Source organism: Sapajus apella, unplaced genomic scaffold (assembly GCF_009761245.1).
Source record: "Sapajus apella isolate SASKATOON/1434 unplaced genomic scaffold, GSC_monkey_1.0 scaffold95, whole genome shotgun sequence".
Lineage (NCBI taxonomy): Eukaryota > Metazoa > Chordata > Mammalia > Primates > Cebidae > Sapajus > Sapajus apella.
The window spans coordinates 5,998,325-6,022,511 of NW_022437035.1; the positions used below are offsets into that span (position 1 = coordinate 5,998,325).

Below are 24,187 nucleotides of genomic sequence, written 5' to 3' on the forward strand. Positions count from 1 at the left end.
GTAACATGAGTGAAACTCATGTTACCCAGGCTGGAGTGCAATGGCGCGATCTCGGCTCACCGCAACCTCCGCCTCCTGGGTTCAGGCAATTCTCCTGCCTCAGCCTCCTGAGTAGCTGGGATTACAGGCACGCACCACCATGGCCAGCTAATTTTCTGTATTTTTAGTGTTGACCAGGATGGTCTCGATCTCTTGACCTTGTAATCCACCTGCCTCGGCCTCCCAAAGTGCTGGGATTACAGGCTTGAGCCACCGCGCCCGGCCCTGAATTGTATACTTAATGTGATAAATTTTATGTATGTAAATTTTATCTTAATAAAATGTTTAAATAGATATGGCCAAATCACCCTCAAAAAGTGATGTCATAATTTTTCAACAACCGTGTGTGAGAATACCTGTTTTTCCACATCCTTGCCAACAGTAGATACTATCAGCTTTTAAAATTTTTGTTAATTGAGGGCCAGGGTGCAGTGGCTCAGGCCTGTAATCCCAGCACTTTGGGAGGCCGAGGCTGATGGATCATGAGGTCAGGAGATCAGGACCATCCTGGACAACATGGTGAATCCCCATCTCTACTAAAAATACAAAAATTAGCTGTGTGTAGTGGTGCACGCACCTGTAGTCCCAGCTACTCAAGAGGCTTAGGCAGGAGAATCACTCGAACCCAGGAAGCGGAGGTTGCAGTGAGCTGATATTGCGCCACTTCACTCCAGCCTGGTGACAGAGCGAGACTCCATCTCAAAAAAGAAAAAAAAATTTTTTTTGCTAATTGATAGAAAAAGATTTTTCAAAATTTGCATTTGCTTTATTCTTATTGGGACTGAACATCTTTTCATAAACTTACTGGTTGTTTGTATTTCTTTGCTCTGTGAATCAATTGTTTATGACTTGCCCATTTTTCTACTGTATTGTTTATCTTTTTCTTTCTTTTTTTTTTTTTTTTGAGATGGAGTCTCTGTCTCCCAGGTTGGAGTACAGTGGCACGATCTCAGCTCACTGCAACCTCTGCCTCCCAGGTTCAAGTGATCCTCCCACCTCAGCTTCCAGAGTAGCTGGGACTACAGGCGTGCACCACGATGTCTGGCTAATTTTTGTATTTCTAGTGGAGACAGAGCTTCACCATGTTGGCCAGGCTGGTCTCAAATTCCTGACCTCAGGTGATCCACCCACCTTGGGCTCCCCAAGTGCTGGGATTAGGCATAAGCCACTGCACTCAACCTGTTTATCTTTTTCTGATCGAAGTGTAAGAGCTCCATCTATTTGGGTTATCAACCTTTTGTCTATTTTTACATATCAGACTTGTCAATCTTTTTCTTCGTATGTTTCGAGTGACTTTTAGAATGCCTTTACCAGCCATTATTATATCCATACTCTATTATGTTTTGTTCTGGTATTATTATGGATTTTCACTTATAGGTTTAAGAATTTATTGACTGGTATATGGGTATTGTAGGTAGGGGGTCTGTCTTTTTCTATATATGTAGTAAACTAACCTTTATGTTTTTGTGATCTGCTACTCAGAGCATTTTATCTCATTTCTCATAGTTATAGACAGAGGAAATTATTTCATATCCACATAACCAGACTCTGTTTAACCTAAGTATTGACTCCACAAGTCTTTTAAATGGTGAACTCCTTGAATTTAAATTCACTTAGCTTATGTCAGGAGTAGGTCCAGATTTTCTGGGCCTGGATTTTAATAATTTAGGGGATTGGCTTTAATGCCAGAGTACCAAATTAGGTACAGGCCTATGAAGGTGCAGAGACCTGAAATCTAAGTTTTCTTAGCTTCCCAGTAAATTCACCCTGATTACATTATCAGAGTGCATCTGCCACATTAAAGGATGAGGAGTGGCTATCTCCATCTCTGGAGTGGTATGACTTTGTTTTGTATTCACTAGCTACCACAACTTCAGGATCTTTTTCTTCCCTTGTTGTTTAAAAAGACATTTAAGAGCAGACACATACATCAAGGTGGCTTTAATGTTGGAAGCGGAGTTAGTCCACTGGAGAAGTTCTTTCAGTAGGGTCTTTGCCATTTCTGCATTACTCAGATGTGATGCATTTGATCAGTGGACTAGCTGAGAGCTTGGTATAATAATGGGGATTGTTAATATTGCATGCCTTTGGAACGTGAATTTACAACTTTAACTTTGCATATCTACCTGCTTTTGCATTAGAGCTTTGTCAGCACTGTTGAGGGATTTGCATATTCAACTAACAGGGCTTCCTTTAGCATCCTACCCTTTCAAAAATCCAGGAGGTAAACAAAGATCAGTGTTGTCATAAGAAATGCAGAAGGCCGGGCGCGGTGGCTCAAGCCTGTAATCCCAGCACTTTGGGAGGCCGAGGCGGGTGGATCACGAGGTCAAGAGATCGAGACCGGGCCGGGCGCGGTGGCTCAAGCCTGTAATCCCAGCACTTTGGGAGGCCGAGGCGGGTGGATCACGAGGTCAAGAGATCGAGACCATCCTGGTCAACATGGTGAAACCCCGTGTCTACTAAAAATACAAAAAAATTAGCTGGGCATGGTGGCGCGTGCCTGTAATCCCAGCTACTCAGGAGGCTGAGGCAGGAGAATTGCCTGAACCCAGGAGACGGAGGTGGCGGTGAGCCGAGATCGCGCCATTGCACTCCAGCCTGGGTAACGAGAGCGAAACTCCGTCTCAAAAAAAAAAAAAAAAAAAAGAAATGCAGAGGACCACAATAACAGTGATACCTGACTTTCACCATGAGCCATGTGCTGTGCTAAAACCTGTATTGTTTTACTTCATCCTCATTATCCCTAATAAGGCAGATGCTATTATGATCCTCACTCTACAGATGAGGAAGTTGAGATTTAGAGAGAGGTTGCCTTATTCAAGGCCTCAGAGAGGGTACTCCAGATGCCCCACCTCCCTTCAAGATCCTTTAAGGCCAGTGCTCTCATCTGACAGATAAGAAGCAGGTTTGGAGAGACCTGAGATCGTCTGGACATCAGGTTGTATATGTCAAGCATACTTTATTTTATTTTATTATTGTTTTTTTTTTGAGATGGAGTTTCGCTCTTGTTGCTCAGACTGGAGTGTAATGGTGCAATCTTGGCTCATTACAATCTCCACCTCCTGGCTTCAAGCGATTCTCCTGCCTCAGCCTACCAGGTAGCTGGGATTATAGGCATGTGCCACCATGCCCAGCTAATTTTGTACTATTTGTAGAAACAGGGTTTCACCATGTTGATCAGACTGGTCTCGAACTCCTGACCTCAAGCGATTCACCTGCCTTGGTCTCCCAAGTGCTGGGATTATAAGTGTGAGCCACTGTGTCCAGCCTCAAGCATAGTTTTTTTTTTTTTTTTTGAGACGAAGTTTCACTTTTGTTGCTCAGGCTAGTGTGCAATGGTGAGATCTTGGCTCACCTCAACCTCTGCCTCCCGAGTTCAAGTGATTCTCCTGCTTCAGCATCCCAAGTAACTGGGATTATAGGCATGCGTCTCCACACCCGGTTAATTTTGTATTTTTAGTAGAGACGGGGTTTTTTCGTGTTGCTCAGGCTGGTCTTGAACTCCCAACCTCAGGTGATCCGCCCACCTTGGCCTCCCAAAGTGCTGGGATTACAGGTGTGAGCCACCTCGTCTAGCCAAGCATAGTTTTTAAAATTTTGCTGGTCTTATTAATTCAATCCCTATAAGAGTCTGGCAAGATAAATACTATTATTATTTCTGTTTTACAGATAAGGAAACCGAGACACAAAACTTTCACATAGCTACCAAGTGAAAGATGTAAGGTAAAACCTTTGGCAGCCTGCCTCCAGAGCCAGGCTCCTACCCTCGCTCTACAGCTGCCTTGCAGGGAGTACTGTTAAAGCTTAGTACAGTTATGACTTATTACGTCACATCTCTGAGCCTCCCAGAAGCAGAGAAATACCAAGGCCTTTCATTTTTAATTTCTAAAGTTATTTTTTATTTATATAGACGGGATCTTCCACTGTCACTCCGGCTGGAGTGTAGTGGCGCAATCACAGCCACTGCAGCCGTCCACCCTTGGGGTTAAGTGATCCTCCCATCTTGGCCTCCCAAAGTTCTAGGATTACAGGCATGAGCCACAGTGCCCAGCCTATTTTTTTAAATGAAGAAATGCCTAAACTGTGTTACAAAAACTGTGCCATATTTAAAATGTTTAAATTTGACGAATTCCCTTAAGATTCTAAAAAACAATGCAATACAATTCTGCTCTTTGAAAGAAAATTATGAGATTCAAAAGAAATATTAATTCATGGGGCTTTTATAGTTAAGGTGATGTGGGAAATGACGCATAATTTTTTTTTTTTTTTTTTTTTTTTTTTTGAGAGGGGGTTTTGCTCTTGTTACCCAGGCTGGAGTGCAATGGCGCGATCTCGGCTCACGACAACCTCCGCCTCCCGGGTTCAGGCAATTCTCCTGCCTCAGCCTCCTGAGTCGCTGGGATTACAAGCACACGCCACCATGCCCAGCTAATTTTTTGTATTTTTAGTAGAGACGGGGTTTCACCATGTTGACCAGGATGGTCTCGATCTCTTGACCTCGTGATCCACCCGCCTCGGCCTCCCACAGTGCTGGGATTACAGGCTTGAGCCACCGTGCCCGGCCCAATGACGCATAATTTAAAGTTGATGATGAATATCTTCTTTCATTTCTGTGTCTGTAGTTTGGTAGGCTACTTCGTTTGGAGAACACGCCAGAAATTTTAACTCGAGACTCTTTGAGAATGAGAGAACAGAATGAAAGAATGAGATTTGGTGGTATATAGAACCAGCAGCCTTGCGTCTGACCTCTGTTTTTCCATTGTTGGTGGCTAAAAGAATAAATGTTTATAGAAGATTATACTGAAGTATGGAGCATTGTTGTTTTTGGTAAAATGAAGAGCCACTGTATGCTGATTGATAAGAGATAGGCTTTGGTTTTATATTCTCCTGTATGTTTCTCGGTTAGTTTCTTTTTAAACATTTTTTAACTTTTGATTATTTCCTGATCAGACTTGAGTTTTCTAGGAAAGAAAGAAGTTTTGTGTTTTTTTTTTTTAAGTCAGAGAATAAATTTCCAAGTCATTATCCCCAGAGGGATAAATTAAAATGCAGGGCCTATTTCCAGCCCCATTAAGTGACTTCCCTGTAGCTTTAGGAAGATCAATTAACCTTTTACTCACTTCTTTGTCTGTACGATAGGAATGGCAGTATTGACATCAGATTTTTCCAAAGTATTTTTTGAGACTTGAGTGAAAGGTATTAAAAATGCTTCCTGCATTATTCCTGGATTCCCCTAGAATGGGCTGCAATTACCAGTCACTTAGAAGAATTTATAGGGAAGACTCTTATCATGTGTTGCTAATCACAACTTTCACAGTTGTGATTTGGTGTTTCGGTTCTAAAGCTAATGTTTTGGAAGTGACTGCTTTCTTTGAGGGTTAGAAAACATGCCCACATTTCCATACAAATGTCACATTCTTATTAGCACATCACCCATCCATCTCTTACAGGATCATGCAACTCTGTTCATAGATAGAATCAGCTTTGCGTTTTCATTCAGGTATAACAAACTAGCAAGGTTGAAATCTTGACTTGTCGTCGGAATTGAATTGCTCCCTGGAGCTGGGAGGGAATGAGATTGAGTCCAGCTCTTCAGAAATGACAGTTATCTTTAGAATCTCAATCACCTGCTCTCCCTTTCTTCTCTTTCCAGTATGGCGACTACGACCCCACTGTTCACAAGCGGGGATTTTTGGCCCAAGAGGAATTGCTTCCAAAAAGGGTAAGAGATTAAATTCCCTTTTTGGGAAAACATAGCAGATATGTGGTCTAAAAGAAAGCTAACCAAAGGACTTGAAGGAATATTGGAAGTACATGGCAAGAAAATTTTAATAAATATTTTGTAATCTTTAGTAAAGTGTCTGGGATCTCTGTTAAGAATATTGAAAAGCAAAGGTTTCTGGTGTCACCAGGACTAGCGTGGCCTGTAAAATGTTTTTTCTAGCATGGTTATTTCTTTAAATGCGATTGAGCATCACTGATTCAGGAGAAGGCTGAAGCAGAGTGTATTCAGCTAGGGGAATTGAGCTGTTTGCAGTGACGAGGGGTGGATAAAGGAGATGAGGTAGGGGTGGGCATTGTGGTTTTTAATCCTCAGCGTTGTTCATCTTATTCATTAGCCAAACAATCAGGCCCGCCCTCCCTTTTGCTCCTGCCGATTTTATAGCCCCACTCATCTGTCACTGGGTAATAAAGGCCCTGTCCTCACCTCTCACTGCCTTTACCTTTCCCTCGATGGCTCCTGAGCACACAAAGGCCTGAGACGAGTGAGCGTTGCTTCTGACTGAGTTCCGCCGCCAGAGGTGGTCTCTGGGATGTACCACCCAGGCAGGGAACAGGGGCACTGCCAGACAAGGGATCCACCTAGGTCCGAGCTATCGCGCAGCTTTCTGAGTTGCTCCTCTAATAGAATGGTGCCTTATTTACACGCCTTCTCTGTGTGTGACTATCTTCCTGGGTGTAGCTTTTTAAAAATAGCTTTACTGTTTTGTAGAAATGATGCATAATTACAAAAGTGGCAAACAATACCCAAACTTACATTGTGTGTAGGTTTTTGATTTTGCTGGATTTTTTGGTAGGTAATAAATCTGTATCAGATGACTCCAGAAATGTGGGAAGAGAGAATTACTGCCTGGTACGCAGAGCACCGAGGCCGAGCCAGGTGAGGCCCATTCACTGTTGTTTACATTCCTTTCTGGGCTTTCTTTTCCCCTTAAAGAACTACAAAATTAGGACATGGTTGTTGAACAAAATGCAGCACTGAAGTCTATAAAAGAAAAAGGGAGAGCTGGGAGTAGTGCTGGTGTTCAGTTTTGTGTGTGTCCTTTTTCTTGTGCGTATGATATAAAGCAGGCATGCGTACTACCTGTCAGGATGTATAGACCTGCACTCATTGGTAACTCAGTTTAATTTTAAGATTTTTTTTTTTTTTTGGAGACAGTCTTGCTCTGTTGTCCAGGCTTGAATACAGTGATGCCATCTCAGCTCACCTTAGCCTTGACCTCCTGGGTTCAAGCAAGCCTCCTGCCTTAGCTCCCCAACCCCACCCCAGCTGGCACTACAGGCACATGCCACCACGCCCAGCTAATTTTTCTATTTTTAGTAGAGATGGGATTTCACCATGTTGCCCAGGCTGATCTTGTAGGTTTTTCACTTTTACAAAAATTTCTGCAGTACACAATCTTATTTCAATATGATACCTGTTTGGGAGTTATACGATTATATGAGTAGTTCTGAGGATATATTCTTTAAAACGAGAGTTGCTGGGTCAGAGCATCTGAGCATTTTGCATTTTGATAGGTACCACCAAATTGTTCTCCAAAAAGGCTGTACCTGTTTATACATGCCCGTCGACAAGTGTTATGAGAGTGTCCATCCCCAACCCCATTCTATCCTTAACACTTGTATTTATCAATCTAGTTTTTGTAATCTAAAAAGTGAAAAGTTGTGTCTCATGTTAGAATTGGCATTCCCCTGATTACTTTAGGAACTGATCATGTTTTCATTAGCCTTTAAAATTTTTTTCTCTTCTTCAAATCAGTTTCCTAACACATGCTTTTTAAAAAAAAAAAACAAGAGCAACGTGCTTATGGAAAAGTAGACAAATTATAAGTATACAACTTGATCAGTTATCATAAGGCAAAAACACCATGTAATACCAGAGGAAGAAATAACCTATGCTCCCCCCACCCCCAATTCCCCTTTCTTCCTCCCCAAAGGCTACCAGTCTCCTGATTTTTCATTCCAGATTGGTATTGCCCATTTTAAACTTTGTGTTGCTTTTTGTGTGTCTCATTTTTTTTACTCAACATCATATCGTTAGATTTGGTTTTGTGGCATGTGGCAATAGTATTTTCATTTTCACTGCTGTGTAAACTTCCACTGTATTAGCATACTACAAGTTATTTATTCATTCTACTAATGATGGACAGTTAGGTTGTCAGTTGTCTCCTGGTTTTTGCCGCTACAATAATGTCAAACAATTTCCCAAAGTAATTGTACCAATTTTTTTTTTTTTTTTTTTTTGAGATAGAGTCTTGCTCTTTTGCCCAGGCTGGAGTGCAGTGGCGGGATCTCAGCTCACTGCAACCTCTGCCTCCAGGTTCAAGGATTCTCCTGCCTCAGCCTCCCGATTAGCTGGAATCACAGGCGTGTGCTAACCATACGGCTAATTTATTAGTAGAAATGGGGTGTTACCATGTTGGTCAGGCTGGCCTTGAACTCCTGACCTCAAGTGATCTGCCTGTCTTGGCCTCCCAAAGTGCTGGGATTACAGGCATGAGCCACCGCACCCGGCGTAATTGTACCAATTTACATCAGCATGTGTATGATTTCCGATTTCTCTACCTGTTCACCAGCATTTGGTGTTCTCTCAGGTTGGATTTTTAAAATTCACTTGAGAGCATTTGGAGATTGGAGAGAGAAGGAAGAGGACAAGGTTATAGGAAGACTTGAGTTAAAATATTTCAATATGATACCTGTTTGGGAGTTTTCTGCAAGTCATTGCTACTTCAAGAACTTACTTTAAATTTGACTTATAACTTGGATGAAGGTGATCTGACTTGGGTTTTACAATCCAGATAGCTCTTGCCCTAACCTCTAACAATACTCAGTCAGGAAGCTTGAAGAGAGAGCAGTTTCATTTCCAAAACTGTCTAGATAAAGAAAGTACACAAAGATAAAGCAAGAACTTAAATAAAATGTGAACACCCAAATCTGTTTGAGGATAGAAGATAACATACCACACACTCTTCTTGAATTACTTGAGACGAGTTTACGGTTTACCAAGGGGAAAATGAGAAATTAAGGCTAAGAAACACCGTGATGAGTCTGTTCACTGACTCTCATTTGATTGGGATGAGAAATTCTGCTTGATCACAGTGTGTTTAATAGACTCGGGGCTGGGCAGAGCTTTGCTGGTATCTGCTGAGGCTCTTGTCTTCTGCCAGCAACATGGCTCTAGAGGAATGGCAGCGTCAGAATGCTTGCCTTGGTGCCTGCCCGCTCTCCACCCATCTCACTTAGCTCCAGTGACAGTGTCTTCCATTCTCCCCACAGGGATGAAGCTGAAATGGAATATCTGAAGATAGCTCAGGACCTGGAGATGTATGGTGTGAACTACTTTGCCATCCGGGTGTGTTGAAACCTCTTTGAGCTCCTTTTGTAGTAAACAGACTAAATGAGGGTCAGACTGCTAAAATGGGTTACTTCTTCATTCCAAGGTGATAGAATCTTTTAAGCTTCCGTGGTAGGTAGAGAAAAATAGAGGAAGGAGAGAGAGGTCTTAGTGCCTAACTTTCTATTTTTGGACTTCAATTAGATCATAGGTAATTAAGTGTCACTTGAGCCTTGGGGGACTTGGACCTGGTTCTACTCTCAGCAGAAACCTGTTTGAATGGTCTGAGTGTAAGATTTGATTATTTCTGGCTCTGTGAGATCTTGGTCCACAGGGAGCACCTGTAAGTACTTCTCCCCGCCCCCATACACCCCATCCCCACCCTTGCCCCAGGCACTAGGAGAGTAGATCTGCCTTTATAGATTACTGATTTGTTTGGGATTCTCACTGCGAGGCTAATTGGTTTTCTATTCAGACCATTAATAGTCTACTGTCTGCTGGGAGCTCACTGATTCTGCAGGGAGAGGCATTTGTGTGCAGCCCAGATCTGGGCCTTTAGAATGTCTTTCTCCTGTGGGTCAGTTGCTGGATGCAGCTTCTTCCAAAGGGGTACGTGCGATTTGCCAAAGCATTTCACCACGGACTCCAAACTGCAGATGAGTAGATGTTAAAACAATCAGGCAGGTCCACCTTTATTATCGTAGTCATGCTTTGCTTTCCCTTATTGGGTTCCTACAGTTGTTGTATTAAATTCAGGTAAACTGAAACACATTTTAAATATTCTAGGATAGCTTTCTACTTAATTTGTATTTTATAAATACAGATTTGTATGGATTACTCTGCATAAGAAAATAAGGCACACTTAAAGTGCCTAAAAGATGCTCCATAATAGTGCAGGAAGGTCTTTTCTAAAGTTCTGTCAGTTTGTATTTGCTAATTGCTTGGTTTCTTTAACGTCAAACTAATGTAACGCATTTCTTTTCTTTTTTTTTTTTGAGGCAGAGTCTCGCTCTGTTGCCTGGGCTGGAGTACAGTGGTGCAATCTTGGCTCCCTGCAACCTCCACCTCCCAGGTTCAAGCAATTCTCCTGCTCAGCCTCCTGAGTAGCTAGGATTATAGGCGTGTGCCACCATGCCTGGCCAATTTTTACATTTTTAGTAGAGATGGGGTTTCACCATGTTGGTCAGGCTGGTCTCGAACTTCTGACCTCGTGATCCGCCCACCTTGGTCTCCCAAAGTGCAATTGCTGGGATTACAGGCATGAGCCACTGCACCCAGCCTAATATAACACATTTCTGTGGTTTTGTCAACTCTACTCCTCTTTCCCCATGTGACAGCCACCTAGCTTCTAGAAAACTAAAATTTTATAATCTTCAGAAAACTTTTTTTTTTCTGAGTGGAAGTCTCGATCTGTTGCCCAGGCTGGAGTGCAGTGGTGTGATCTTGGCTCACTGCAACCTCCACCTCCCAGGTTCAAGCGATTCTCCTGCCTCAGCCTCCTGAGTAGCTGGGACAATAGGCTCTCGCCACCACGCCTGGCCAATTTTTTGTATTTTTAGTAGAGATGGGGTTTCACCATGTTATCCAGGCTGGTCTCGACCTCCTGACCTCGTGATATGCCCTCCTCAGCCTCCCAAAGTGCTGGGATTACAGACGTGAGCCACCGTGCCCAGCCCACTTTTTTGTTTTTTTAAACATCTTTTTTGTTTTTTAGAGGTGGAGTTTTGCCATATCACCCAGGCCTGCTAGGCTCAAGTGATCCTTCCAAGTAGCTGGGGTGCATCACTGTGCCTGGCTGAAAAAGTTTCTTATTAGGGAATATTTCTACATCAGTCAGACTAATGGATTCTGTTTTGTATGTGTGTTTCCTATATTGAGCAATAGACAAAGCTACTGGCTATTTTAGTGTCTTTTATGTTAAATTTCCTGAAATCTCACCATTAACTAAGGAAGATGTATGCTTAAAACAGTTTAAAAGGGGCTGCTTGAGTCTGCAGCTCTGTCTGTTTAATCTCTAGAAGTGTTGGAGTCATAATGGTAGGAGGCAGAAGGCTGAATCTTTTTTTAAAAATGTAAACCAAATAGTCAGAAACATAATGAAACATCTTATTTTCCAAAATGTACTACAGATTTTAAAGTACAAAGCCTCACTTCTATTCATGCAGTAGCTTTCTTAGCTTTGCTGACAAGCAGAAGAATCTCTCATGGTTTGGTGATAGCGCCTGACTTCAGGGTGTTAGGAGTCAAAAGATTTATGCTGGAGTACTCGCTCCTCCATCTGCTGTTAGGTTGGCACTTCTCGCAGTCCCAGTACCTTCTCGGTTTGCAGATCTGTTTTTCTGCCCTTGAGTCTTGGTTCAATTTCTGTTATCAGCAAGGGGTCAGAAGCTGTATTATCTTTGTGCAGCGAGTTTCCTTCCACCTCCAAATGAGGGCTGGACCACAGCACCGGCGGGTGGACCTGCACGTGAGCATACGGTCACCAAGTGTGTAGCAGGGTCAGTGCTGTGGGCGCCCAGGGCACCCGCCGCTGGCTGCTCTGACTGCTGGCCAGGACCACTGTCAGAGGCAGAGCATAGGTACGGCTTTTAGACAGCTTTGTTGATGAATAATTTCTGTAGAATTCCTTTTGATATATATTTTTCAACATGTGATTATTAAAAATTCCAGACTTACAGGAAAATCAAAATAATTTTTCAGTGAATACTTATGTATATGCACAACCTAGATTCTACAGTTAACATTTTACCAGACTTGTTTTATCACATGAAGACTACATTTGATCATAAAATGAGACCATCCAGTCCCAGGCACTTAACATTTTCTTTCTAGTAGTCCAGCAACAGTTTCGTTAAACATAAGAAATCGTTAAACCTATGGGCTTTAATTCTACACATATGATAGCCTGGTTGTTTAACAAGAGGCAACAACACTTATGTTACTCTTCCTTTAGCTGTCAAGCCAGTGACAGAAGCCCTCAGTGATCGTTCTGGGGGACTCAGAAGTCACAAGAATGGTACAGTTTTGCTTCTGCCTGCCCCGGTTCAGAAAGCTGAAAGCTTCTTGGTTTATAAAACAGCTGTGACTTCTGTTGGGACCTGCTGAAACTTGTCACATGTGACAGTGTGTGCCAGATTCTTTGGAAGGTTGAATAAAATTTCGAGCCTCAGCTGGAGCTTACAGTGGCTGTTCTTATTGGATCCACAGAATAAAAAGGGCACAGAGCTGCTGCTTGGAGTAGATGCCCTGGGGCTTCACATCTATGACCCCGAGAACAGGCTGACCCCCAAGATCTCCTTCCCGTGGAATGAAATCCGAAACATCTCATACAGTGACAAGGAGGTAGGATGTGTCTGTACTGCAGATGCCACTTGTGGCCCAGGGGTTCAGCAAAAGAGCTTCCCCGTCTGCCCCCCTCGCTGGAGCCTCCCCAGCCAGGGCATCTTCTTGTTATTTGTAGAATCCTTTAATTCCCAGGCTTTGGGGGTGTGGTTGTTGATTTTTGAAATATTTACAGAACAGTACTGGCATCAGTAACCCCACTATGACTAACAGGAAACTGGGAAGCTCAACTTGCCAGGGAGAAACCCCAAAGAATAGTAAACAAAAACAGTCACATTTTCTCATTACTTGGCTTTCTATTTGTGTTGATAAATCCTCTTTGTATTTTTTTTTTTTTTGGAGACAGGGTTTCATTACATATGCCCAGACTGAATTTGAACTCCTGGGCTCAAGCGATCCTTCTACCTCAACCTCCTGAGTAGCTACTATAGGTGTGCGCCACCTGGCTTAAATTCTCTTTGTATTTTAAGTGTGGTCTTTATTTAAGACCAGAATATATGTGGTAGGGAAATATATATACACACATACACACATATGGACATATATGTGTTTTGTGTGTATAGCTCAGTAATGATATAAATAAGGATATTAGGTTAATATGCTTACAAGAATTCAAAAATAATTAAGCTTGAATAACTCAGATGAATGGTCTTGGAGTTGAAATATTTTCATACAGGGTGGTGACTTTTCCCAAAAAGGTCCCATAGGCATAAGCTTATGTTCACTTATCTATCCATGCATTCATTCATTCTTCATTAATTTTATTTTATTACTACTGTCTTTTGAGACAGAGTCTCATTCTGTCTCCCAGGCTGGAATGCAGCGGCACACGATCATGGCTCACTGCAGCCTTGACCTCTCTGGGCTCAGGTCATCCTCCCACTTCAGCCTCCCAGGTGGCTGAGACTACAGGCATGTGCCACCACACCTGGCTAATTGTTTGTAGAGATGGGGTTTTGCCACATTGCCCAGGCTGGTCTTGAACTTCTGGGCTCAAGCGATTCTCCCACCTCAGCCTACCAAAGTGCTGGAATTACATGTGTGAGCCGCCATGCTCAGCAATTCTTCATTACTTTTAAAGGAATTATTGAGCATCTTCTTTGTGTTAGATTTCATAAGAAAAACAAAGAGGTAGAAAATTTAGTCTCAGCCTTCAAGGAAGTCAAGTAACTACTCACCTGCTATAATAAATAAGTGCCGTGGAAGAGACATGATGATGACGATATAGTCTTCCACATACAAGCACTTTCACCCCGACCCTCTGAATTTGATCTCTATAAGAACACTGCCGTAAAGGCAGGGGCTGTGTTGTCATTATCTCTGTGTCACATCAGGAAACAGAGACACAGAAGGATCAAGTGACCTGTGTCTGAGTGAAATAGCAGAGGGTAAGAGTTGGAGTTGCTGATACCATAACCCCCGCCTTTCAGGGAGACCCAGACGCTGAGGCCTGAGAGCACAGGGCACCAGGCAGAGGAGGCTCCACTCAGTGACCTCCTGGTACCTGCACAGCCAGGACACAGTAGGGAATGAAGTACAGGAACGGCTTATGTTGCTGCCTGCACAGCCCCAACCCTGAGCATATTTCCTGTTTTCTCTTTCCTCTTTCTTCATGGCAACTCAAGGAAGCAAACACCAGCCAGGCCCTTGGCTTCCAAGATGTGGTTGGGATCTACTCAGCCATGCTTGATAAGACAGACCAAGCCACTTAATTCAAAACATTCTGACTTTGACGTTTTTGTAAGTAGTTAGCCCAGGAGATAAGCATTTAAGTATTTCTTTTTTAAAGTATTTAAAATGAAAGTTCCACATGACATAAAGCAGTATGTGTGCACCGTATGGTAGTTTTTCATCTCCCAATTTCATAGTCTGTTTATCACACATCCACACATTTGTGCGCTGAAGGCTCCCTAAACATCCGTTCTTCAAAGAACCCAAGGATTAAAACCTCCCCTAGTATGGCCTGACACAGTAAACTCTAATATGCTCTCTCGGGGGGCCAGGCGCCATCATGTTCCATCATGTCATTAACTCATGCAATAAGCAGACCCCAAGCTGACTTGACATAAAAGAAGTAGTCTTGGTAGTTATGCATGACAGCCGGGCTGTCAAAACAGAAATGTTAGTTTATTTTAAGTGATCCATTGATTCTTTGTGTACACCCTGGCATGGCGCAGAGCCTGCGGAAATCTGGGATCTGTTTGGTCTTATCGGGAGTGGTTGAGAGCAGCAGCCATTTGTTCCTTACAGGCTTTCCTGCTAGTGGTCTGACCCTGGGCTCGCCTACCAGGCCACCACCCTATCCTTATCATTCATCTTTCTCTCCGCTTTGATTTCAGGATCAGGAACTGTTTTCCTTTCTATGATAGTCCACTTTTTTCCCATTTGATTCTTTCTATTAACAGCTTTTATCAAATTATTCCCATGTTCAGAAACCTGTGGTGAGTCTGGGTATCCTGTCACATCAAATCTAAACACCTTTTTTTTTTGAGATAGGGGTCTCACTTGTTGCTCAGCCTGGAGTGCAGTTGTGCAATTACAGCTCACTGCAGCCTCCAACTCCTGGCCTCAAGTGATCTTCCCACCTCAGCCTCCCAAAGTGTTGGGATGACAAGTGTGAGCCACCATACCTGGCCACCTCTGACCTTTATTCTCACTGCCAGCCCCTACGTCACCTCTTATCCCTCCCAGGCTGAGCCTATTATATCATCTTAGTCACCAAAAAGCTAACACACACACACACACATACACACACACACACACACAGACACACACACCCCTCATTTCCCTATCTCTACCTTATTACTGGTGCTGCCCTGTGCACAATGCCCCTTCAGCCTGCCTTTTAGCTATGCTGTTGGATTCTTCTTCTAAGATCAGCTTCACTCTCTCCTGCTTATGGTGGATCTACTCTAAACCTTCCCACACATTTGTGATTTGCACCACCCAACGAAGCACTAATATATGATGTGATTTCTTGAGTAATTGGCTGTTGTTAGCCTAGCTCCAACTGGATGGTGAGCTTCATGAAGGCAGGGCCATGCCCTAGACTGTAGCCCTCCAGTTTTGGGCTCAGGGGTGGGCCCATTAACCATGCTTATTTTAGGTTGTCAAGAATCCCTTCCTCACCCTCATGCCTAAGATGGTCTAGAGAGTGCACATTCCACAGCCCCAGACTTGGTGCTCCTAATTCCCTGAGGATACTGGGAAGCCAGGACAAGGCATAACTTAGTGCCTGATGCTGGGAAGCCAGGACAGGGCGTAACTTCATGCTGGTCTGTGGCCAGTGTGGCTGCTGTATTTGTGGAATTTCCAGTTGGTGGTAACATTTCAGGCTGTGGGACTGAAACTGTGTTCTGCTTCCTTCTTCCAGTTTACTATTAAACCACTGGATAAGAAAATCGATGTCTTCAAGTTTAACTCCTCAAAGCTTCGTGTTAATAAGCTGGTAAGTTGAGATCCTGGTTTTCATTACTGATAATGGTAGCTTTTCTAGAATTGAATACTTCTTTTTAAAGAATATCAGAGTGGGTCGGGCACAGTGGCTCACGCCTGTAATCCCAGCACTTTGGGAGACCAAGGTGGGCGGATGACGAGGTCAAGAGATCGAGACCAGCCTGGCCAACATGGTAAAACCCTGTCTCTATTAAAAATACAAAAATTAGCTGGGCGTGGTGGTGTGAGCCTCTAGTCCCAGCTACTTGGGAGGCTGAGGCAGGAGAATTGCTTAAACCCTGGAGGCGGAGGTTGCGGTGAGCTGAGATCTCGCCATTGCACTCCAGCCTGGGTGACACAGCGAGACTCCTTCTCAAAAAAAAAAAAAAATCAGAGTGACATCTTGTGAAGTGTAGAATGCTATCTCACTTGGTGCACACTTTCTCTTTAGCTTAAAGAGTTAAAACCAAATTATGAGGAAACTTTACAATGATTTTTATTGCAGTATTTCATACATATAAAAGGATAAGCATAACTTACATAAGTTATAAAGAACAACAAAAGTGAATAGCTGTGTACCTATGACCCTGCTTTAAGAAATAGCACAGTCCCAATACTGTCGACCCTTCATGTTAACACCCTACTGGTCTGTCCCTTCCCTCTCCCCAAGGGTGATCACCGTTGTGAGTTGAGTATTCATTATCCCCTTGCTTTTCAACAGAATTTTATTACATATGCGGCAAAAGAAAAATACTGTTCAGTGTTATGTGTTTATGAAATTTATCCAAGTGCTGTCAACTATATATATTCTATCACTTGCCTTTTCCTGTTTCATTTTCTTTGGAGATATATCTTTGTTGATGCTTAAAGATTATTTATTCTCACCTCTGTAGCCCTCTGTTATAGATATAAATTTTTTCTCATTTCTCTTTCATTGGATAATTAAGTGCTTTTTACTTCTATACCGTTTTAACAGGCTGTTAAGAAAACTTTTGTATCTGCCTCCTGGTGCATGCACATAGGAGTCTTGAGTATCCTGGGCTAGGTGGGGTGGCTCACGCCTGTAATCCCAGCACTTGAGGAGGTCAAAGTGGGAGGATTGTTTGACGCCAGGAGTTCAAGACCAACCTGGCCAACATAGCAAGACCCTGTCTCTAAAAAAAAGAATATAAATAAATTTTTTTAAGATAAAAAATAGAGTTTAGAGCATATACACAGGAATAGAAGAATAGGGCTTAGTATATGTTCAGATTTCAAAATTGTGATGCATTATTTTCTAAAGAAGGTGAATCGATTTTTACAGACCCAACAGTAGTGGGTGAGACTTCCTTTTTGCTATCCTTAATACTTGTATTATCAGCCTTTTAAAATTTTTGCCAATCTTGTACTTATAAAATGATATCTCATTATCATATTAACTTTTTTTTTTTTTTTTTTTTGAGACAGTCTCACTCTGTTGCCCAGGCTAAAATGCAGTGCCACAATCATGGCTCACTGCAGCCTAGGCCTCCCCAGGCTCAGGTGATCCTCTCACCTCAGCCTCCCGAGTAGCTGGGACTATAGACACACTCCACCATGTCCAGCTAATATTTTGTATTTTTTATAGAGAGGAGGTTTCGCCATGTTGTCCAGGTTTATCTTGAACTCCTGGGCTCAAGCAATCTACCTGCCTCCACTTCCCAAAGTGCTGGGATTACAGACATATGCCACCATGTCTGGCCAAATTTTTTGATTTTTTGTAGAGATGGGGTCTCACTATGTCATCCAGGCTGGTCTTGAACTCCTGGGCTCAAGAATCTTCCCATTTTGGCCTCCGAAAGTGCTGGGATTACAGGTGTGAGCCACTACACCTAGCCTGTTTTTATAATATTGGCTATATCTTCCAGTTTGTAGCTCTGTTTTTCTTTTTTTACATCTTGACAATATAAATTTTTTATTTTAATATAGACAAATATGTAGATTTTTTCCTTAATCACTTTTTTTGTGTCTTACTTGGCATCTTCTCTTATCCTATGATCATAAAGATGTTCTTCTATATTGTTTTCTAAAATTTCAAAGACTTGATCTTTGTATTTAAGTCTTTAATCCTTCTGGAGTTGATTTTTGTGTAAGGTGTGAGGGAGGGATCCAGCTTATTTTTTTTCCACATGCATAACCTGTTGTCTCAGCCCAGCTTACTGAAGGAGCTTTCCTATCCTCCCTGGTCTGGAGAACCACATCTTGATGTAGGAGAGTAAGGTGCACCCGGAAGACATGGTGAAGTGTCCTCCAGTCCTGCCTTCATTTGTGATTTTTACTTCCTGGCATATCTGAGGCACCTTCATTTTGTATGTCTCCAGAGCTAAGAGCACTAGAGGCTACTAGTAGGGCTTTGATATTTCACTCCATGCATTCATCTTCACGTTAATGGCTACCTACAAAAGCCCAAACTGCTATCATTGCACTGGTGGCTGTTAGGCAGTGAGATAAATTTGTGGATATTAACCTTTTTGTCTACTTCTGTGGCCACAGATTCTCCAGCTATGTATCGGGAACCATGATCTATTTATGAGGAGAAGGAAAGCCGATTCTTTGGAAGTTCAGCAGATGAAAGCCCAGGCCAGGGAGGAGAAGGCTAGAAAGCAGGTGAGCAAGACCTTGTTTTCACTGATGATGTCACTGTGTGGTCAGTCCTGCCTTGGGAGGTGAGGAGTGGTTGTGGGCTGACAAGAGTCTTTTTGCCATGCATATGCCTGCCTTGTTTTATCTTGTTGGATCTTCATTTGCTGATGCCTACCTGGTGGGATGTCAGTTGTGGAAATGAGGAGTAAACCCTAATATCATACCTAAAAGAAACAGCCCTAGTAATTTCTACACTTAGAGAAATTAGGTGTGATTAACGCCGGTTTGGGACAAGGTAGCCAAGCATCCATGCATCTATCCATCTGGCTAGCTAGCTTGCTTGCTTTTTTTGCCCGTCTGCCTCCTTGCATAGCCTTCTCCTCTTCTAATTAGATGGTGATAGAATGCAGGGTGGCATTTCAGTGCTTGCTGCTGGGATGCTAATTTGACTCTGGCCACACTTTCCCACTGCAGGTCAGGCCTCATGGCACGTCACCTGCCCCAGGAGGTGCCAGGAGCACCTATCAGCACATTGGGTGATCTGCATCATTGTTTTCTACTCATAAACCTTCTCTACTCATGGAAATCCACATAACGAATTTGGGTCTTACTGCTGAGAATATCTATTGTGTTTTTGGATAAACTACTAGATGGAGTAGCAGCAGCTGCAGTTGGCTGCCCTCAGGACTTGCAAGCTCCGAGGTGTAATAATTAGTCTGTGTGCAGCTTTCTGATTTGGATACACATTGGAGAGGCTGGCTCCCAGCCCTAGGATTTAGAGTAAAATGCCCAGTGTGCTTCCAGCTCTCCATCTCTTTGCTTTCTGAGATGGCAGGCCACAGATGTGTTCTTTGGGGGGCTTTGGAGGTGATGGGTTAGTTTTTGTTGGACAAAGAAATGCTACTGAGCCACCATGGGGTCATAGTGGCAGTTTCACAAAGAGCTCTTGGCAGTGGCTCATCCCTGTAACTCCAGCATTTTAGGAGATCAAGGCAGGAGGATCACTTGCCTAGGAGTTTGAGGCTGCAGTGAGCTATGATTGCACCACTACATTCCAGCAAGGCTCTGTTTCAAAACAGAAACAAAAGCAAAATACCAAAAAAAAAAAAAGAAGAAGGAAGAGGAGAAGGAGAGCTCTCCTTGACCTTTTTCTTAGCAGAGCAAAGCTTAGAAGTTAGAAACCTGAAAGTGTCAAGGAGTAGCCTGCGGGCCCTGGCAGAGAATAGCAGAAACACTGCAGATCGGCGCTACGTACAGCACAGCAGAGCCACAAACCTGGCATCTGGGCAACAGCAGATCAGGTGGACAGACACTGACTTTGGAGCCAGATCTGAAATTTAGAATATGACTAAGTCAGTGACTTACCTTCCAGACCTCAGTTGTCTCATCCATCAGGTGAAACTAATGGTACACCTTCTCCATCTCAGATGAAGGGACATATATTACACCTTACAGTCTTTATAAGCAGTAAACTGCTTTTGTGAGTAGGAGGTCCTTTATATTGGGGTAGAGGTCTCAGGGAAGGTACAGTGCCAGGAACTAAAGGAGATTACCTGGGCTTTTTTTTTTTTTTTTTAATATAGAAGAGACAGGGTCTCGTTTTGTCATCCAGGCTGGAGTGCAGTGGTGCCATTGTAGCTCACTGTAGCCTCAAACTCCTGGGCTCGAGCAATCCTTCTGCCTTGGCCCCTCAAGTGGCTGGGACTACAAATTCATGCTACCATGCCTAGTTAATTTTAATTGTTTTGTAGAGATCAGGTCTTGCCGTGTTATCCAGGCTGATCTCAAACTCCTGGGCTCAAGCATTCCTCCCACCTCGGCCCCCCAAAGTGCTAGGATTATAGGCATGAGCCACGGCCCTTCCTTCCTTCCTTCCTTCCTTCCTTCCTTCCTTCCTCCCTCCCTCCCTCCCTCCCTCCCTTCCTCCCTCCCTCCCTCCCTCCTTCCCTTTCTTCTTTTCTTCTTTCCTTCTTTTGAATTATAGTGATGTAGTAATCCACCTTATGGAAATTGTAATATGATGGAAATTAGAGAACAAATTGGCCACGCTTTTCATTGACTTGCAAGAAGAAAACTGGAGAACTTCCACTGTTTTATTGCTTCTCTTTGCATTATCCTTTCAAGCTCCAATGTGTGTGTGTGTGTGTGTGTGTGTGTGTGTGTGTGTGTTTGTAAAATAAATTTTTTTTTGGCTTAGGATTTAGATAAAGCAGCAGTTTTAAAAACCTTGTATGACCAGAGTGTGGGATAAGATTGAAGCAAGAAGTAATTAAATGTGCTTTAATTATGTAAGGCAGAAAATAGTGCAGTGGTCACTTCTGGATTCTGCTTTTGAACTCAGTTAGTACCCTGAGATCACAGAGGAATGTCACTGTCTTGTGCTTGTTCCCCTTATTAAGCTCAGCATGTGGTCCAATTAATGTAGTGATCCAGAAGGCGAGGGAGGTGGTGGTGGCTTTGTACTGTTGCCTTAAGGACAGGGGGCTGTGTTCCCCGCCTGGCTTCCTCCTGTCATAGGCCTGGCTCAGGAGTTGTCTCTGCGTGAGGCTCTGCAAGTCTGCTGTGGCTGTTGCAGCTCCCCTCTGTGAAATACAATGTGTGAACTATTGATGCATCACGCAGAATGATTCCATCTTCTCTGTGGGTCAGAGGCAAGAGTGGAGCTATTGTTGATGAAATCAGAGATGTGAGAGGGGTCCACGTGGATTAGAAATGGTGAGCTGGCTTGCCTGACCAGATAAGAAAGCTGCTTATTTCTGGGGCTCTGTCTCAGAGAGGAGATCCTGCTTTGAATCCCGTCAGCCACCGGCCAGAGCCACCTGAGGTTTCCCAGCAAAAAGCATCATTGGCAAAGTAGCCCCTCCAGTGCACCGTGTATAAGAATGCCTCTTTCTATCCAGGTCGAGACTTGGCTTGTTTTTTTTTGTTTGTCCATTTGTTCATTCACCATTAGAATTTTTTCAAGGGGCACAACTTTCCATTCTGCAATTGGTTTAGAAGGACGGGGTTACAGGGCAATAAGAATGACCCTGGCTACCTAAAGGAAAGGGAATAAAAAGGTCCCAAAAGGGGAGACTCTGGAGATGGGGCATCTTTGGTCCCTTGTGGCACCTAGGTCTTGAGCCCTGTGATTTGATGACTGTTTTTCTTCACCCCCTGCAGATGGAGCGGCAGCGCCTCGCTCGAGAGAAGCAGATGAGGGAGGAGGCTGAACGCACAAGGGATGAGCTGGAGAGGAGGCTGCTGCAGCTGAAAGAAGAAGCAACAATGGCCAACGAAGCGCTGGTGATTTCTGAGGGACCGGGGTTCCAGGAGGCTACCTGGGATTTCCTTGGCTTTTCTGGAACTCAGTCTCCTGAGGACCATGAGTTACCAGCATTTGCTTTGATATACTTTATTTCAGCTTTTAAAAAGTTAGTGCCTTTTCTCTCCACCTGTGTTGGCAGAAGCAGATTTAGGTTGAACTCATGTGCAGCCGAATTCCACTTTCACCACAAGGTTGCCTTTACAGCCTGGCTTCTCGGCCTTGGCACTACTGACATTTGGGGCTGACCATCCTTTGTTGGGGGCACTAGATGCCAGTAGCAGCACCTCACCTTCCATTTGTAACAATCAAAGCATCTTCAGACATTGCCACGTCTCTTTTTTATTTTTTTTGAGATGATATTTTGCTCTTGTTGCCCAGGCTGGAGTGTAATGGTACGATCTTGGCTCACTGCAACCTCCGCCTCCCAGGTTCAAATGATTCTCCTGTCTCAGCCTCCTGAGTAGCTGGGATCACAGACGCGTGCCACCACACCCGGCAAATTTTTTGTCTTTTTAGTAGAAACGGGGTGTTACCATGTTAGCCACCCTGGTCTTGAACTCCTGACCTCAAGTGATCTGCCCGCCTTGACCTCCCAAAGTGCTAGGATTACAGGCGTGAGCCACCATGCCCAGCCTGCTGCATGTCTCTTGCAGGGAGCAAAAACTCCTCTGGTTCGAACCACTGATTTAAAGGGAAAGAACAGAGTTTAAGTTGTTTTTCTCCGCGTGACACATAAGCCTGAGCTGAAGTGGGTACTCAGAGGAGGTGCTCTTTTTGTTCCCCATGGGTGCAGCCCGAAGGGTCCTTCTGAAAAGCTGAGGAATGTGGCTTGTCACCTCTTGTCAGAGGGTCATGGGGGGCACTCAGCAGCAGGGTCCCAGGAGTCCAAGACTCTGGTTTGTCCTATCTCCGTGTTTAAGGTAGATCTGGGCAGGAGAATAGCACGTTATCCCACTTCAGCTACGAGCCCCATGCCTTCCAGATGCGGTCCGAGGAGACGGCGGACCTGTTGGCCGAAAAGGCCCAGATCACCGAGGAGGAGGCAAAACTTCTGGCCCAGAAGGCTGCAGAGGCCGAGCAGGAGATGCAGCGCATCAAGGCCACAGCCATTCGCACGGAGGAGGAAAAGCGCCTGATGGAGCAGAAGGTGCTGGAGGCCGAGGTGTTGGCGCTGAAGATGGCTGAGGAGTCAGAAAGGAGGTGAGGGGACGCCAAGCACCAGACTGGCGAGGAGGCTGGTGAAGGGCCGCAGTCCAGCCTGCCCTGAGGCTGAGCTCCATAGCAGCCGTCCTCAAGCTGCTTCCCCATCTTCTGAACTGGAGGGAGGCTACTTCTTTGCTGATGGCGACTGGTGCTTCATCCAGTTTGGGGCTGGCACTGCTGGATGGGCACAGGAACTCAGTTCTCCTGCCAGGTGCACCTCCCTGGTCGTGCTTGTACCTCTGTGATAAGCCCCTGACCCTCTGATGGCCGTGTGTGCAGGAAAACCCCTGAGCATATCCACAGACTGCTTTCAGCTGAAGAGATGTGAGAAGGCTCTTTGTTCATTTAAAAAAAACAACAACAACATGGTTCTTTTCTGCTTTCATTCAGTGGAGCTGCAGAACAGCAGCTGCTTGCCTTTAAAGGGAAACTAGTGCCTGCATCCCCCAGCCTTCCTTGGCACGTGGGGGAGGAGGGCTAGGATAGTCTCTGTGACTGGGATGTCCCACTCATGGCCAGGTTGAAGGATGGAACTGTTGTCTGTACTTCTGAAAGACTATTCTAGGCCTGCAACCTTCAGATAAACACTGACACATTCCCCACAGCTTTTGGCTGTTGATTTAGAGCACTTGAATTTGGCTTTTAGTTACCAAGGTGCATTCACTACAGTTTTCCTTACCACCCTTTGCATGTCATTCTGGGAATATGGTTTCTTTTTGCCTGCCCTGCTTCAGCCCCCTCGCTGTATGCAGGTCACACTCCCTGTGCATGGCAGATGAGAGGTGCAGAGAGCCTGCAGTTAGGGACTGGATAGAACACCCTGGTCTGCCATTTGGCTTTGGACTAGGGACTACACACACACAACCTGTGATGCAGGTTGGGCCAGGTCCCTGTGCCAAGCCTCACATGCCGTGTCTACCCCAAGCCCCACAGCGTGAGGATCTTCACCAAGGTGCAGTGCCGCTCAGTGACAGGGCTCATCTTCCTGCCGGAGAAAGTGGGCACAAGGCCCGCAGGTGTTTTACCTGGGGGCTGTGAAGACGCAGCTCTTGCATATTCTGCCCCTTGCGATCTAATATAAGAACTTTGATCCTCCAGGCTTTTCCTTTGCCCAGCTTACTTTGACCCAAAAATAAAGCAGA

The 24,187-nt window shown here is 44.2% G+C and overlaps 1 protein-coding gene across 7 annotated transcripts in view; it reads left to right on the top strand.

Annotated features, from left to right (window-relative positions):
* NF2 (neurofibromin 2) overlaps positions 1–24,187 on the top strand; it is a 94,406-nt gene that overhangs the window by 50,155 nt on the left and 20,064 nt on the right. For all 7 annotated transcript variants that reach the window (XM_032256801.1, XM_032256802.1, XM_032256798.1 and 4 more), the window contains 8 exons: positions 5,696–5,764; positions 6,621–6,703; positions 9,100–9,175; positions 12,365–12,499; positions 15,873–15,947; positions 18,446–18,559; positions 21,698–21,820; positions 22,825–23,042. In XM_032256801.1, the coding sequence (XP_032112692.1) occupies positions 5,696–5,764; positions 6,621–6,703; positions 9,100–9,175; positions 12,365–12,499; positions 15,873–15,947; positions 18,446–18,559; positions 21,698–21,820; positions 22,825–23,042 (893 nt within the window). The remainder of the gene's footprint in view (positions 1–5,695; positions 5,765–6,620; positions 6,704–9,099; positions 9,176–12,364; positions 12,500–15,872; positions 15,948–18,445; positions 18,560–21,697; positions 21,821–22,824; positions 23,043–24,187) is intronic.